Below are 14670 nucleotides of genomic sequence, written 5' to 3' on the forward strand. Positions count from 1 at the left end.
TCTTCTTTTAAGTTCAGAAGCTGAGTGAAATGAAAACAGATTCGAATTCGAATCGGCATAACGACATTCATGCTGCATGATGTATGGAAGCTGCCACACCCGTAGCTGCTATCCAGCATGCACGAGATATGCTCAGCACTCCTGCACAACATTCTCTCAGAATCACCGCCGGCTGCTCCTGCCCTCGGTGTTTCCTGCTTCCGTTCTAGGCTTCCAGCTGCAACAACGCAGAGATCCTCTACGCCGCCTCCTGTCGCTACTCCGTCTGGTCGTCTGGATCTTCTCCGCCACCAGGTCCTACCTCTCCTTTTGGTTCCTCACGGCGTCATATTCCGCCGCCGCCTCCCGGTCCACCGAGGCCACTGCATGCTCCTACTCAGTACTCACCGTCCAAGAACACAGTTGCAGGATAACACCCGTCGACCCAAGCAATATATAGATGGAATTGTTGGTTATTGCTGAGTAAAGTTACATAACCCCGGTCCTTAGAAGAGGCCCTCGTTTCTCCATATTGGAAAGCGGCAATGGATACCGAGTTTCAGGCTTTTATTAAAAAATCAGACAAGGGCATCTTGTGTCTCCAACTCCTGTTGACTGTAAGTGGGTTTATAAAGTTAAGCGCAAGGCTGACGGCAGTATTGATCATTATAAGGAATGTTTAGTTGCTAAAGGATTTAAGCAACTGTATGGTTTGGACTATGAAGATACTTCTAGTCTGGTTGTCAAAGTGGCTACCGTCAGACTTGTGTTGTCATTTGCTGTTTCAAAGAAGAGGACTATATGGCAGCTAGATGTTCAGAATGTGTTTTTACATAGTGTTCTAGAGGAGGATGTTTATATGAAACAATCAACACTGGCTATGAAGATTCACGGTTTCCTCGCTATGTTTGCAACTTTGATAAATCTCTGTGTGGATTGAAACAGGAGCCTGGCAGTTGAGCAATAAGCTTCAAGATCTTGGTTTTTAGGCATCAAAAGCTGATACTTCTCTATTTTTCTTGAAAAAAGATATTGTTATATATTTCTTGGTGTACGTCGATGATACAATTGTTGTCAGTTCTACCCCGCAAGCAGTTGATGCACTGCTAACAGATCTGCGTGATGATTTTCCACTTAAAGACCTTGGTTCTCTGCACTATTTTTTGGGGCATTGAAGTGTCAGCCAATGAAGATGACTTGTTACTCATTCAGTCCAAATATGCTCGTGATTTAATCCATCGTGCTGGTGTCACAGATTGTAAGGCTATTGCTACACCGATGGCTGATATTGCTTTCGCGGTCAATAAAATTTTTTAGTTTCTTCACTCTCCTACATCAGTGTAGGTCTCCTCGAGATATCACCGACGCACCGCGTGAGCCTGGCTAGGCGGAACATGGATTTTTCTGTATCGCCAGAGCCCAGGCTCAGGCTCGTGACCTCCTTTTGTTGCATGGCGTGAGCCTGCTGTATATACATGCAGCCAATCACCTTCCGCCTCGTGAACTCCTCGGTGGACGGTGGACCCAACCATCAGTCAAGCCCTGATTTGTCCGAGGCTCAACGGTCCTTAACTATGTCCTGCCCAAGTAGGCGAGCAGGCCCTTCGGGCAGAAGCTATCCTCGATCGCCAACACTTTCATTCCGTTCAAATATAAACTGTAGATGGTATATAGGCCCTGTTTGTAATCACGTTTTTCGCGTTTGCGATGGAATTTCAGTGAGATAAGTGGAATAATCCCGCCGAACGCCCCACAACAGACGCGCAACTGCCGGTCGTCCACGGTGTGGAGTTCGAAGAAATGAATTGTCCGCCCGCATTCCAAAAAGCGATCGCGGAGCACCGTTCGTGAAAACGTGAACAAACAGGGCCATATATATATGACCACACTACGGGCCCGTTTGGTAGAGCTCCGGCTCCTCGAAAAACAACTCTGGCTCCGGCTCCTCTGGTGGAGTGGCTTCTCGGGTGGAGCCGAAGTCGTTTTGAAAAACGTTTGGCAAAACAGCTCCACCAGTTGGATTGAGGTTGTGAAATGTCTAAATTGTCCTTTCTTTTTTTCTTTTTTTTCCTTTTTTCCCCTCCTTTTCTTTTCCTCTCCCTTTTCTTTTTTCCCCTCCTCCTCCTTATCCATTCGGCGCACCCCCCCCCCCCCCGCCTCGCTCTCGCCGCCGCCGGCTCCCTCCCCAGCCTCATGATCCCGCCGGCGGCGGGCCCCTCCCCAGCCTCGAGCTCCCCCCGGCGGCGGCTCCCTCCCCCGCCTTCCACCTCCGTCTTCCCCCTCCGGCGCCCTCTCCTTCCACCTCCGCCGTCCGTCTCCCCTCCTCCCGGCGTTGCTGTCGCACGCCCCGCGCCGCTCCCGCCTAGGCCCGACGCCCGGCGCTGCCGCTCCAGCCCAGGCCCAGCACCCGGCGCCGCGCCCCTCTCCGCCGTCCGCCTCCTCTCCGCCCAGTGCTGTTGCCGCCCGCCCAGCGCCCCTCCCTCCCTCCCAGCGCCGCTCCCGCCCATGTCCGACGGCCGACACCGCCGCTCCAGCGCCCGGCGCCGCTCTCGGAAATCATCGCCGCTCCTACTAGTGGGCCCAACGAGGGCACCAGTGGAAACAGAGGGGTGGAGCCACGAGGAGCTACGTTTTGGTGGCTCCACCCCTTGTGTGGAAGCTGCTACGGGCTCCAAGTGCGGCTTCAAGTCTGGAGCGGCTCCATTTTAGACCCTTTGGCAGGGCTCCGGCTGGAGCTGGGTTTGGAGCCGGTTTGGGAGCCCTGCCAAAGAGGCCCTACAAATTAAAGGTGCACCTTATATTATGCTGTGGATGCTGGATGCGAATTTCTCGATTCCGGACATCTCAGATCTCCAAGTTCGAACATTAATGATCAAGGATTTTATTTTATTGATAACCTGGCTTAATAATGCATGGGATACATAAATTTAAGTTGGTAACATATCAGGTGCAAAACAATCTCTTTGTGCAACCGTACAAATTTCTAATCTGAGCTATAGGATCAACAAACACGCAATGGACAACAAACACAAAACAATAGAGTATCCGTGGAGCATAGAGGTGATGTCTTGACGAAGTCTTATATCGTCGGCACAAGCACGCATGCAATGCACGCATGTGGAGGCCAAATTTGCATGTGCCTCGATCGATCAGGGCACAGCATAGAGGTGAGCCGGGAGCTTGGGCTCGGCGACGGCCTCGAGCGGGACCCTGCGGGGCACGGTCAGCCCGAACGTCTCCTCCATGCTCAGCTCCTCCGCCGCCACGCCGTCGGGGAGCCTCCACGCGAAGGCGTGCAGCAGGTTCGCCAGGATCATGTGCACCATCTTGAGCCCGAGGCCGATGCCGGGGCACATCCGGCGCCCGGACCCGAACGGCAGCAGCTCGAAGTCCTGCCCTTTCACGTCCACGCCGCCGCCGACGAACCGCTCCGGCCGGAACTCCATGGGAGCCTCCCACACGGCCGGGTCGCGGCCGATGGCCCAGATGTTGATGAGCACGCGCGTGCCTGCCGGGACGTCGTAGCCGCCCACGGACACGTCCTCCCGGGACAGCCGCGGCGTCAGGAGCGGCACCACCGGGTGCAGGCGCATCGTCTCCTTCACCACAGCCTCCACGTAGGGGAGGTTCGGCATGTCTTCCTCCGCCACGAGGCGGTCGCGGCCGACGACGCGCTCCAGCTCCTCGGTGGCCCTCGCGAGGACGCCGGGGTTCCTCAGGAGCTCCGACATGGCCCACTCGACGGTCACCGCCGAGGTATCCGTGCCGCCGCCGATGAGGTCCTGCCGAGGTATCCATTATTGGCAATTGCTAATATATAACCAGCAGCTAATTAAGACTATTATTAGACTAGACTTACTTACCAGAGTGAACCCCTTGACACCATCCCGGTGGATGGGGACCTCAATGTTGGGGTCGTCGGCGAGCTCGAGGAGCACGTCGACCATGTCCCTGGCAACGAACCCCTCGCCCTCGCGCTGCCGCCGCTCGTTGTGCTCGTCCAGGACGTGCTCCAGGAACCGGTCCAGCATCCTGGCCAGCCTCTTCATCCTCCTGACGTACCCCTGCGGGTCCAGCCAGCCGAGCCACGGGATCACGTCCCCGACGTTGAGCACGCCGTTGAGAAAGAATATCTCGTTGATCATCCACCTGAACTCCTCCGGCGTGAACGGCGAGCCGGCCCCGTCGACGATGTACTTCCTGCCCAGCACCATGCGCGAGATGACGTTGAGGTTCACCAATGTCACCATGAACAGGTGCTCCCTGAGCGCCACCGCCGCTGCCGCGCGCCCGCCACCGGCCGACGACGACGCCGCGGCGGCGCGCAGGTCGCCGAGCATGGAGCGCACCTCCTCGGCGCGGACGTGCTCGAGCGACGCGAGCCGCCTCGCGTTGAAGAGCTCGGCCTGCCAGAGCTTCCGCCCCTGGCGCCAGTAAGCGCCGTAGGGCGAGGAGAAGAGGCCGGAGTTGTTGTAGGAGGTGTAGCGGCCGGCGGCCGTCCGGGGGCGGTCGACGAACGCCAGGTCGCGGGTCTTGAGGAAGAACCTGGCCGTGCCGGGCGACGAGGCGACGACGGCGTGGGAGGAGCCGAGCCGGAGCGACATGAGCGGGCCGTGCCGCGGGCGGAGTGGTGCGGGAGCGGGCCGAGCAGGTGCAGGCTGCCGATCACCGGCAACGGCCGGGGGCCCGGCGGGAAGTTGTACTTGCGCGCGGGGCGGCGCCCGCGGAGGCGGAGGACGGACGCGACGAAGAGGGCGGCGGCGAGCACGACGGCGAGGAAGGATGCCGGCGACGACGGTGCTGCTGGTAGCTCCATCGGGCGGGATGCAGGACACGGACACCCTCCAAATTGAAGGACATTGTACAATTCGATCGGTGCTGGCATGTAGTATCTGGATTTGCATGTGTCCGGGCGTGATGGCTTGATTACGGCCACTGGGGTCGGTGTCGATCGTTATACGCTACTGATCAGATCGGCAGTGTGTGGACTGTGTATGCGTGGATCGGAGGTTGCATGCGAATCTGCGATGCATTTTGGCCAAGTATTATTCTACCAAACACGTGCAACATGTGTGGCTACGATTCGTGCAACAAAGATATATATGGTGATATGGTGTCAATCATGAGAAGAGAGATTAGCGAATTATATAGAGCTCCAGATGCCTAAAATTACTAGTTCTGGTTCTGCCAGCAACCCATCTGTATCATAGGTCTGGTCTGCGATCGAGTCCAGCTGACTGGTGTCGAACCAGGTCGATGTAAGTGGTGAAGGACAACCGGTGGAATGGGGAGCGATGGGGGATCTAGCAGTAGGAGCCACAGGAGATGAGGAGAATAAGGGGACGGGGGTACCTTGGTCCTGCTACCTGAGCGTCTTGGCCATGACCACTTGACTAATATGAATACAGGTTTTGTGTAGAAGCCATGTCCTAGATATGCAGGAAATGGATCCAAAGGAAAAAGGATTTAAGTAAACATGGAAGATAATTCAGGAGGCAGGAGCAACCGAGCAAATTTGATTGAAGTATTGCCCATGCAGCGGTGCTCATCCGATCCGTTAGCGTAATCGATGTTCTCCCTTCAATATGATACCACTTAATGGGAAGCCAAAGGTGCCCAATATTTAAAATTGAAATTCACCAAAAGTGACTATTTTTTTGAAAATTATCTCAATTTTTAGGCCATAAAAATGCTTTACAAAAATCATGGAAAAAAATGTAATATTCCGATGCTGGGTTGAAGAACTTTACAAAATTACAAAATTTTGATGTAGCTTCAACATTCTCAAAGTAATGTGCGATCAAATATAATTTTACAAATTCTTTCATACTGTTATAGGAGTAGCGTTAGGTTTCTTTCATAATTTTAGGTGCTGAAAATTATTTATTTCAGCTTAATTATTTAAAACTAGTCTATCAACCTGTGCTTCTGCACGGGCTAGTTAGATATATCTAATAATTATCTATCTTACGCTCTCTTTAAACAATTAAATATTCTAATTCAATACGGTAAAGATACATATTTATCATTATGTAGTTGTAATAAACGTGATAGGTTTCGTTACTAATATTTTTTTCTCACTTTGCATCACATCTTCATATATGTTTGATCTGTATCTAATTGAACATTTTGTTTGAGCTATGTAAACAACATAAAAATTGATATTCTTATCTCTTCTCTTATACATGAATATATGGTGACACACACATTATGATTAGTACTTTTATATAAATAATAACATATGATGAAAATAGTAATTTAGAATTTTATATTGATGCATTTTAAAATTTTATTATAATAATATAATTTTGATTCAGGTTTTGGATTTATTTTAAATTTTTATTATGATATCATTTGATAATATATATGAAAATTTAAGGGGTTATTTAATATTATTTTATAGTGACATAAATGAGTAATTTACATAAAGATTAGGGGGTTACTTTAGATTATTTTTTATAATGGTAGAGGTCGGTAATTTAGATACATGTTTAGGGGGGTAGTTTAGTCTATTTTTATAATGTCAAAGGTGAGTAATTTATTAGAAAAAGATAACAGATCCTATGGATATTATGATTATTAGAGTTGCCAAATTGATGCCCGGATGTTTCTAATTTTTGTGAGATTTTATAGAATTTCTCTATTTTTTAAACTGTCCACTTAGGATTCTAGGTGGCTTCACCTGAAGACTTCAAAAAGAACCTCCAATTAGTAATAGTAAGGTAAGATTTGCTAAATGGTAAGTCTTATCTTGCACCAATAACACTGGATAGGAAAATTTGAGTTAAAAAATAAACCTACACACACAATCAAGGACAAAACACGAAGAAAAACAACATAGACGGAATGAGAAACAGTATCTTCTTTATTGCGGCCACAAGCACATCCAAATCACGCATATCGTATACGCCACGCAGATGGAGGCAGCAAGCAGACACACCTGCCAGTTTTCCATCATGCATGCACGCATTCATGCATCACGGTCACGGCCCAATAGCATAGAGGTGCGCCGGGAGCTTGGGCTCAGCGATGGCCTCGAGAGGAACCTTCCGCGGCATGGACAGCCCGAACTTCTCCTCCATGCTCAGCTCCTCCGCCGCCACGCCATCGGGGAGCCTCCACGCGAAGGCGTGCAGCAGGTTCGCCAGGGTCACCTGCACCATCTTGAGCCCGAGCGTGTAGCCCGGGCACATCCGGCGGCCGGACCCGAACGGCAGCAGCTCCAGGTCCTGCCCCCTCACGTCCACGCCGCTCCCGATGAACCGCTCCGGCCGGAACTCCGCCGCCGCGCGCCCCCACACGGCGGGGTCGCGGCCGATGGCCCAGGCGTTGACGAACACGAGCGTGCCCGCCGGGACATCGTGGGTGCCCGTGGACGCGTCCTCGCGGGCCAGCCGCGGCGCCAGCAGGGGCGAGACCGGGTGCAGGCGGAAGGTCTCCTTCACGACGGCCTCCAGGTAGGGGAGCTTCGGGATGTCCTGCTCCGTGACGAGGCGGCCGCGGCCGACGACGGCGTCGAGCTCCGCAGCGGCCTTGGCCAGGACGTCGGGGTTCCGCAGGAGCTCCGACATCGCCCACTCGACGGCCACCGCCGAGGTGTCCGTGCCGCCGGCGATGAGGTCCTGGATGTGCGTGTGTCCATTATTATTATCATCCGTGCCAAGAGCACCAGGAGAAGAACGATGAAGCAGTTAAATTAGTCTGCTAAAGTGATTACTGATGGTCCGTACCAATAATGTATGTACAATTCCTCCTTAATGTACAAAAGCTTCTTCGTACTTGTAACTAATAAAATGAAACGATTTGCAATTCCTCTTTGTCCGAAATGTTGCAATCGCACTCCACGGCCAGACACACCTCAGCAGTGTGCCTGTCGCCAGGGGAACCGAGTACACCACTCGATTCATTATCTAAAAACTGTGCATCGTTGTTTAGCTTTCAGAATTGTCAATGTCGTCACTCGTAGTGGAGCTAAAAAGTGTTGTACTCGTAGTGGAGTATCGTTGTTTAGCTTTCACTTTCAGAATTGTTGGTGATGCTCACAAGTCAGAACCAATCGGGAGTGGAAGTAGCAGTCAGGCTGGTTGGTCGTGCATGGACTTTAATTTGTGCCTTTCAGGAAGATGGAGCTTCTCACTTCTTCAAGAAATGGCAACATCTTGTTAACTGAATTTAATTAATCTATTCTTACCAGGGTGAACCCCTTGACGCCATCCCGGCCGATCGGGACCTCGAGGCCGGGGTCGTCCGCGAGCTCCAGCAGCAGGTCCACCATGTCCGTGGCGACGAACCCGTCCCCATCTCGCCGCCGCCGCTCGTCGTGCTTGTCCAGCACGTGCTCCAGGAACCGGTCGAACATCTTGCCGAGCCTCTTCATCCTCCCGACGTACCCCTGCGGGTCCAGCCAGCCGAGCCACGGGATGAAGTCCCCGACGCTGAGCACGCCGTTGAGGACGAACAGCTCGTCGACCATCCACCTGAACTCCTCCGGCGAGACCGGCGAGCCGGCGGCGGCCTCGTCCTCCCCGTCCCCGACGACGTACTTCCTGCCCAGCGCCATGCGCGAGATCACGTTCAGGCTCAGCATGAGCAGGTGCTCCTTGAGCGCCACCGCGCGCCCCGCGGACGACGACAGGGCGCGCAGCATGCCGCGCAGCTCCTCGGCGCGGACGTGCTCCTGCGACCGGAGCTGCCGCGCGCTGAGGAGCTTGGTCCGCCACAGCCTGCGCGCCTGGCGCCAGTACGCGCCGTAGGGCGACCAGACGAGGTCGGAGAAGTCGTAGGCGGTGTGCCTCCCGGACGCCATCCTGGGGCGGTCGATGAACGCGGCGTCGTGGGTCCTGAGGACGAACCTGGCCGCGTCCACGGACGAGGCGACGACGACGGGGACGGAGCCGAAGCGGAGGGACATGAGCGGGCCGTGCCGCGCGGATAGCGTGAGGAGGGAGCGGTGCGGGAGCGAGCCGATCAGGTGGAGGTTGCCGATCACCGGCCACGGCCGAGGGCCCGGCGGGAGGTTGTACTCGCGGGTGGCGGCGGCGCTGCGCCGGCGGCGGAGCACGGTGACGAGGAGGAGCGCGGTGGCCAGCACGGCGGCGAAGGAAGACGCCCATGGCAGCTGCAGCTCCATCGGAGCTTAGGTGGTGGGAACTGGGACGTGGCGTGCTCTGCGTCGAGATGGCTGCAGCACCTCATGTGATGGGATATATAATGCGGGGTGATTGGGCGATTGGTGTGTTATGCGTCGAGATGCCAGACATTTTTCAAAACGCGGGCGAGTACAACCGCCGAGGGTTTGCGGCGCGCGCAAAGCAAAGGCCACGACGCAGCCGGCGGCGACGGAGGCGGGGCTGAGCTCCACCTCCACACGATGCTTCTTCGGCAAGGTCGTCGTCGCAGTTGATCATTCAGAGGAAGCGATAGGGGAGCAGTTCAAAAGGACAATGATGATCCGTCAGACTTGTTCAGAGTGAGATATAGCTTTCCCTTTCGTTAAAGCATGTGATGGATGATATTTTACCCGTCAAAATATTAGAGCAGTTGATGTAGATGTATACATCACTTGCAGTAATAACTTGTTATGACAGCAGATTCAGCTCACAGCCAAAGTAACCGGTGACACGCACACATATATGCGCTGGATACAGATCTTATTCATCGTTTGGTAGTGCAGTGCTTCCAGTTCCAGACATGGGAGTTTTAATGTAGAGAAGATGATGAATTAGGCGGCAGGAGTGAACTTGATCGAGACACTGTTCACGCAGTGGCGCTCATCCGTGGGCGTCTTGAAGCCTTCTCCCTTGAACACATGGCCCAGATGCCCCCCCGCACACTGCGCACGTGATCTCTACCCTCCGACCATCAGGATCAGGCTAAAATCGATGAAATGTGAGTGATCTGGATATATCAATCAACATGAAAAAGGTGCATGCGAGACTGTAAGCTGATGGAGGTAGAGGCATACTGTTCGGTTTATGGCTCCTGGAAGCCCCTCAAAGAACGCTGGCCAGCCGCAGCCTGAGTCGAATTTGGTGTCCGACTTGTACAGGGGGGTTCCGCAGCCAGCGCAGTTGTAAACCCCATCAGCTTTAAATTTGTTGTACTCTCCTGTGCCGGGTAACCTGAACATGAATGTGAGCGTAGCTTGAGGACAGATGCTTCATTATTTATTATGCTGGGATCAATTTCAGAAAGCCATTTACACATCAACTGACAAAAAGGGCATTATTCTTCTGAACCAAGATAACAGAAAATATGCTGGAACAGATGTTTGCTATGCTGGGCTTATTTTGCAGCAATGCAGATTTTCTGGTTGTCACTCCCTCAGGCCAAGAAAATCCATGCGTAGTTAGTCATTTAATCTTGAAGTTAGTACATGCAGCCAGTGTAAATTAGTCTAATTACAAGGGCCCTAGCACCCAATTCGCACTAATCCTAGATCCACCGAGCCTAACTTCTTGTTATTTGAGATGCCATGACTGAACATATTCTCAAGAGATTGATAAAGCATTGAAAACTAAATCAACAAGTCAATTACTAGGGTACTGATTTGCACTAGTAAACTACCAAAATAGGCATAAGCATTTTCTTCTTAAATGTAATGATATGCAGCTCTCCTGCGTGTCTTTGGGGAGGGGGAGGCATAAGCACTTGAAATTTATGCAAATTTTAATTTTGACTGTTTAAAGTGCTAATGTATGATAAAAATTAAAATGATAGTACCCACCATTTTCAATTTTTGCCTGACTAGCACAAGCATCTGCAAATATAAAACGCTGCTGAGCAGGAATGCTGAAGACAGTATGAAATTATGAATTGCTATGCAACTAAGTTCCGTGAAAGGAAGCCATCTTGGTTAGGATAGTCACATGCTTGGTGTGATCATGGACTTCCGAAGACTAGCTCTCACATGTTTAGTTTCAACTAATTTACAAGCGGATGGGTCAGGAACCTGGTCTGCCAAAGAACACCAAATGAGACTCAAATAGCATGAAACCTAAACTCTAGCGCCATAACTAAAAACAATGGTAGAAATAAAGATATTTTTCTCCTTTAGATAAGTATATATGCACTAGGTTTCCAGTTCCAAGTTTAGATGATTTATAGTGCTACTGGTAAATCCTATTTAATTTGTAGGTGTAGGATGAGTTAGATTTTCTATCCTTTCTTTTGACACTACAGGATGACTTTCGAGCTACTTGTATACTATATATATCATTATATCAATTCTAATTAAAGAATAAGAATAACTTGAACCTGATGGCTGCAAGAGAGATTCTTGAACATGTTATAAGCTTTGTAGAGCAATGAGCAGAATTTTACTTCCAACAAAGATATTTTGGCAACAGAAATCTTAACACTCGTTCTGAATCATACCTCCAAGAGAAAACAGACAGTTACCTTTACCCTTTCTTAGATGCCAGTGCATCCGCTATTTCCCCTGAGCTGTATAAGCCATGTTCAGATCCACACATTCATGAGATGGTCCTTTATCTCGAGAGGAAAAAACAAACTATGCACAAATTTATTGGCAGAACAGCACGTTACTGTTCCTATTTTTTATTTGGACAGAACAGAATTGCTTGTATTTCACTAAACCAGACAAGTCAACTATGCACAGGAAGGCACGTGGTAAGAAATGAGAAATCATGACGAGCCAAACTTTCAGGACATACATCAAGTCAAGTGGCAAGCTTGCAGTTAGATAAACAAGTTGGCTTCGGGTTTCCCCTTTTCTAGCTCTAAATCCCTTTTATAACATAAGTCAACTTCCATACGCCTTGTTACAGAAACAAAACACCAACTTGGAGCTGTTGAGATGAAAATCTAAGAGCGTCAACGAGGAGCTACAATCCCTCGTCGGTGGCTCAAAAACTCAGCAATCTCAATCAATCGTTGGCCATGGCTCCCCAAGCGCCTGCTACTGGTACAAGACATCGGAGCTACGACGAATCGCACGAGCATCCAATTCATCCATAGGCCCAAGAAATGGGGGGAAAGGTAAGCAGCACGCCCAGGCACGGATCAACCACCAAACGAGGCGTGGAGCATCACGGATTCACGGGGTAGTACGCGTGGCCCGTGGTTGTAACTGGGTGGACGGAGGGAGGGGAGGAGAGGATACGGGGTGGGGGGGAAGAGTACTGACTCGGTGCCCTTGAGGCGGAGGATGCGGAACTGCTCGGGGGAGAGGATGGCGCGCCACTCCTCCTCGCTCCTCTGCTTGTCGCTGTTCCCGGACGCCATCGCCGCGGCGAGGGGGGAGCGGGGAACAGAGTGGGGGCAGGGGGTACGAGTCGCGATGCGGTGGCCGGTGAGGTTAGAGGTAGCAACGGCGATGGTTTTTGCTGAGGCCACCCGCGGCTTTGTTTCGCGAAACAAATCAAACAATATGTTTTGCTACGGAGGAAGTATCATGTAAGATTTATCTTATATGTATAAATTTATATGTCTATCGATAATTTCACCAATCTCGAAATCTCTCAAACGTCTCTTGGACGCGTTCATAATTATAGGAAATACCTACAAACATGCGTGCTATAAAATGATTATGCATCTATATGTGATATGTGTAGGAGTATACAGTTTGGGGTAGAGGTATTTTACTTTGCAGGACAACGAAACAGATGGGAGAGGTATGCACATTCTTGCTGCGAAAAGGTTCATTGAATCTGGACGTGTTCCCACTTCATACTATGCCTTTTAGCAATACAAATGGACTATGGATTGGATTAGCAGTACTTTTCTCTCACAGTAAATCAGCACCAGTCACTAGCCACAACCAGCCGAACGGAGCGACTTTGATCACTGACATCTAGCATGTAATAATATTCCATTCGTTCCAAATTGTATATCGTTTTATTAAATTTAGATGTATACTTTTTAATATGTATTTAGATATAGTATTAATCTGGCTGTATAGTAAAATTTATATATTTATATTTTTTAAAAATAACCTACAACTTGAAACAGAAGGGGTGCGTTACAATGTTCATGGTCAGTGATAGATCAGTCAGTGATGAATGCTCGATGCCTTTTGATCCCTCGTCCCTGCATAATCTCGCTAGCGATACGTCACGTCACCCGAGAGTTTCGTGCGGATGGAGCGGTGTCGGCGAAGGGCATGTTCAGCTCGAGCGTCAGGAATATATGATGACTCTGTTCGTTGCATCCGGCCAACAGTATTTTTCTCTCACACCAAATCAATATCAGTCAGTAGCTACCAGCCAGCCAGTAGTATTTTTCTCTTACAATAAATCAGCACCAGCCACTAGCCACAGCACAGTGAGCAGAGTGGATGATTACGGACCCTAATGCATCCTTTAAAAAAATTAGAAAAACAGTGATTATATCTAAATTTTTATCATATTTGTATTCATACGACCCAACTATGCGCGCTCACAAGGCAAGGCAAGTGCATCCTCTTTAATTTGCATTAGCTTTACCCCTGTCGAGCATCATGATACCCTCTTCTAACTGATGATCCCAACGACGCAGCTTAAGTCATCTAAGACGCTCGATGGCAGCGCCGCAACATATTAGTACAAGTTCTAGTGAACTTCAATTGTTATGTTTTGATATACTGTAGTCTCTACTCCTAAAAGCCCGAATGGGCGACTCGTACGTCGGCGACCCTCGCACCCCCCGCTCGTCAGTCTGCCGCCCGTAATTCTGCGCCCTTCGTCGCGCGGCTGTCTAGGTCCTCTTAATCTTTAGCCGTACAATCGTTGCGCGGAAGAGCTGTACCAATCGGTTTGCCCTGCACGCGTATGAGGACGTGCTCGGGGGCTGCTGCGGCCATCTGCACCATCCAGAACCTCGATTTGGTGAGTTGCCCGATCGATTTTCCCATCTGCACCTCATTCATCCCACGCACATCAGGTGCTTGTGTTTTTGTCCAACCAATTTCGTCCAAGTCGGCGATGACTCCTCTCTCCCGCTTGTTGGGAACGGGCTCATGTTGGCATTGTGATGCGGGAGGAGGCCGCTGCAGTGGGTAGGGGCATCACGGAGGTGCCATCGGCCATTCGGCCGTCAAGCCCCTCTTGGGCCCTGCTCATAGAGGTGACCCTGTTCGCTGGCTACCACCACTTTCTGTACCCTGGTTAGTTAGTAGATGTTAATTTAGTATTCTATTTTGACTCAGGACTCTCTTTTCTTTTGTTTGCAGGACTGAATTCTGCTGGTTGAGTGGCCATGAGATATATCGAGAGAAGGGTATTAGGTTCAGACGAGCTGATTCCCAGGTATCCTCTTTATGATGTTGCTGGTCGTTAGTACCAAAAGATGGAATTTATCTTATAGATTTATTTTCACCACTCGGTAGGTTTCCCCTTTTACTAACTCAAAATGCAACTGTTACTTCCACACAACTGTCTAAAACAAGAAAAGCTTACCTGGACAAGTATGCACAGGAAGTAGCACAAGAAGGTATTTAATCCATTCGTGGACATGGTGTACATGATATGTTATCCATTCGTGTAATATTTCATTCAACGGATCAAAACAATTTTGGTGCTGTTGAAATATCATTAAGGTGATGGTTTCATGGTGATTTAGGTTGCTCTATGTTTGAAGCAAAATCAAGCAATGTAGGCAATGCACTCGGCATTTTGAAATATCTCTTGGCCACTTGTCATATGGCATTTCCCTTTATTATTCTAAATTCCAGTTCATTACCAATCCTACTTG

At 50.3% G+C, this 14670-nt stretch overlaps 1 protein-coding gene, 1 long non-coding RNA gene and 2 pseudogenes across 2 annotated transcripts; 1 reads left to right on the plus strand and 3 right to left on the minus strand.

Moving 5' to 3' along the window:
• Nucleotides 1–2844: 2844 nt before the first annotated feature.
• On the minus strand, nt 2845–4795 carry LOC120652281 (annotated as a pseudogene).
• Nucleotides 4796–6707: 1912 nt separating this feature from the next.
• Nucleotides 6708–9310, minus strand: LOC120652282 (trimethyltridecatetraene synthase-like). Its single transcript, XM_039930061.1, has 2 exons — nt 8171–9310; nt 6708–7601 (listed from the first exon to the last, which is right to left on the minus strand). Exons 1-2 carry the CDS (start codon nt 9107–9109, stop codon nt 6963–6965), a joined length of 1578 nt encoding a protein of 525 aa, XP_039785995.1. The 5' UTR covers nt 9110–9310; the 3' UTR covers nt 6708–6962.
• Nucleotides 9311–9456: 146 nt separating this feature from the next.
• On the minus strand, nt 9457–12352 carry LOC120652290 (annotated as a pseudogene).
• A 1242-nt stretch (nt 12353–13594) lies between these two features.
• Nucleotides 13595–14547, plus strand: LOC120652292. Its single transcript, XR_005666514.1, has 2 exons — nt 13595–14043; nt 14150–14547. It is a non-coding gene; the product is annotated as an uncharacterized LOC120652292 (long non-coding RNA).
• Nucleotides 14548–14670: the final 123 nt, after the last annotated feature.

Source organism: Panicum virgatum, chromosome 9K, assembly GCF_016808335.1.
Source record: "Panicum virgatum strain AP13 chromosome 9K, P.virgatum_v5, whole genome shotgun sequence".
In the NCBI taxonomy this organism is placed as follows: domain Eukaryota; kingdom Viridiplantae; phylum Streptophyta; class Magnoliopsida; order Poales; family Poaceae; genus Panicum; species Panicum virgatum.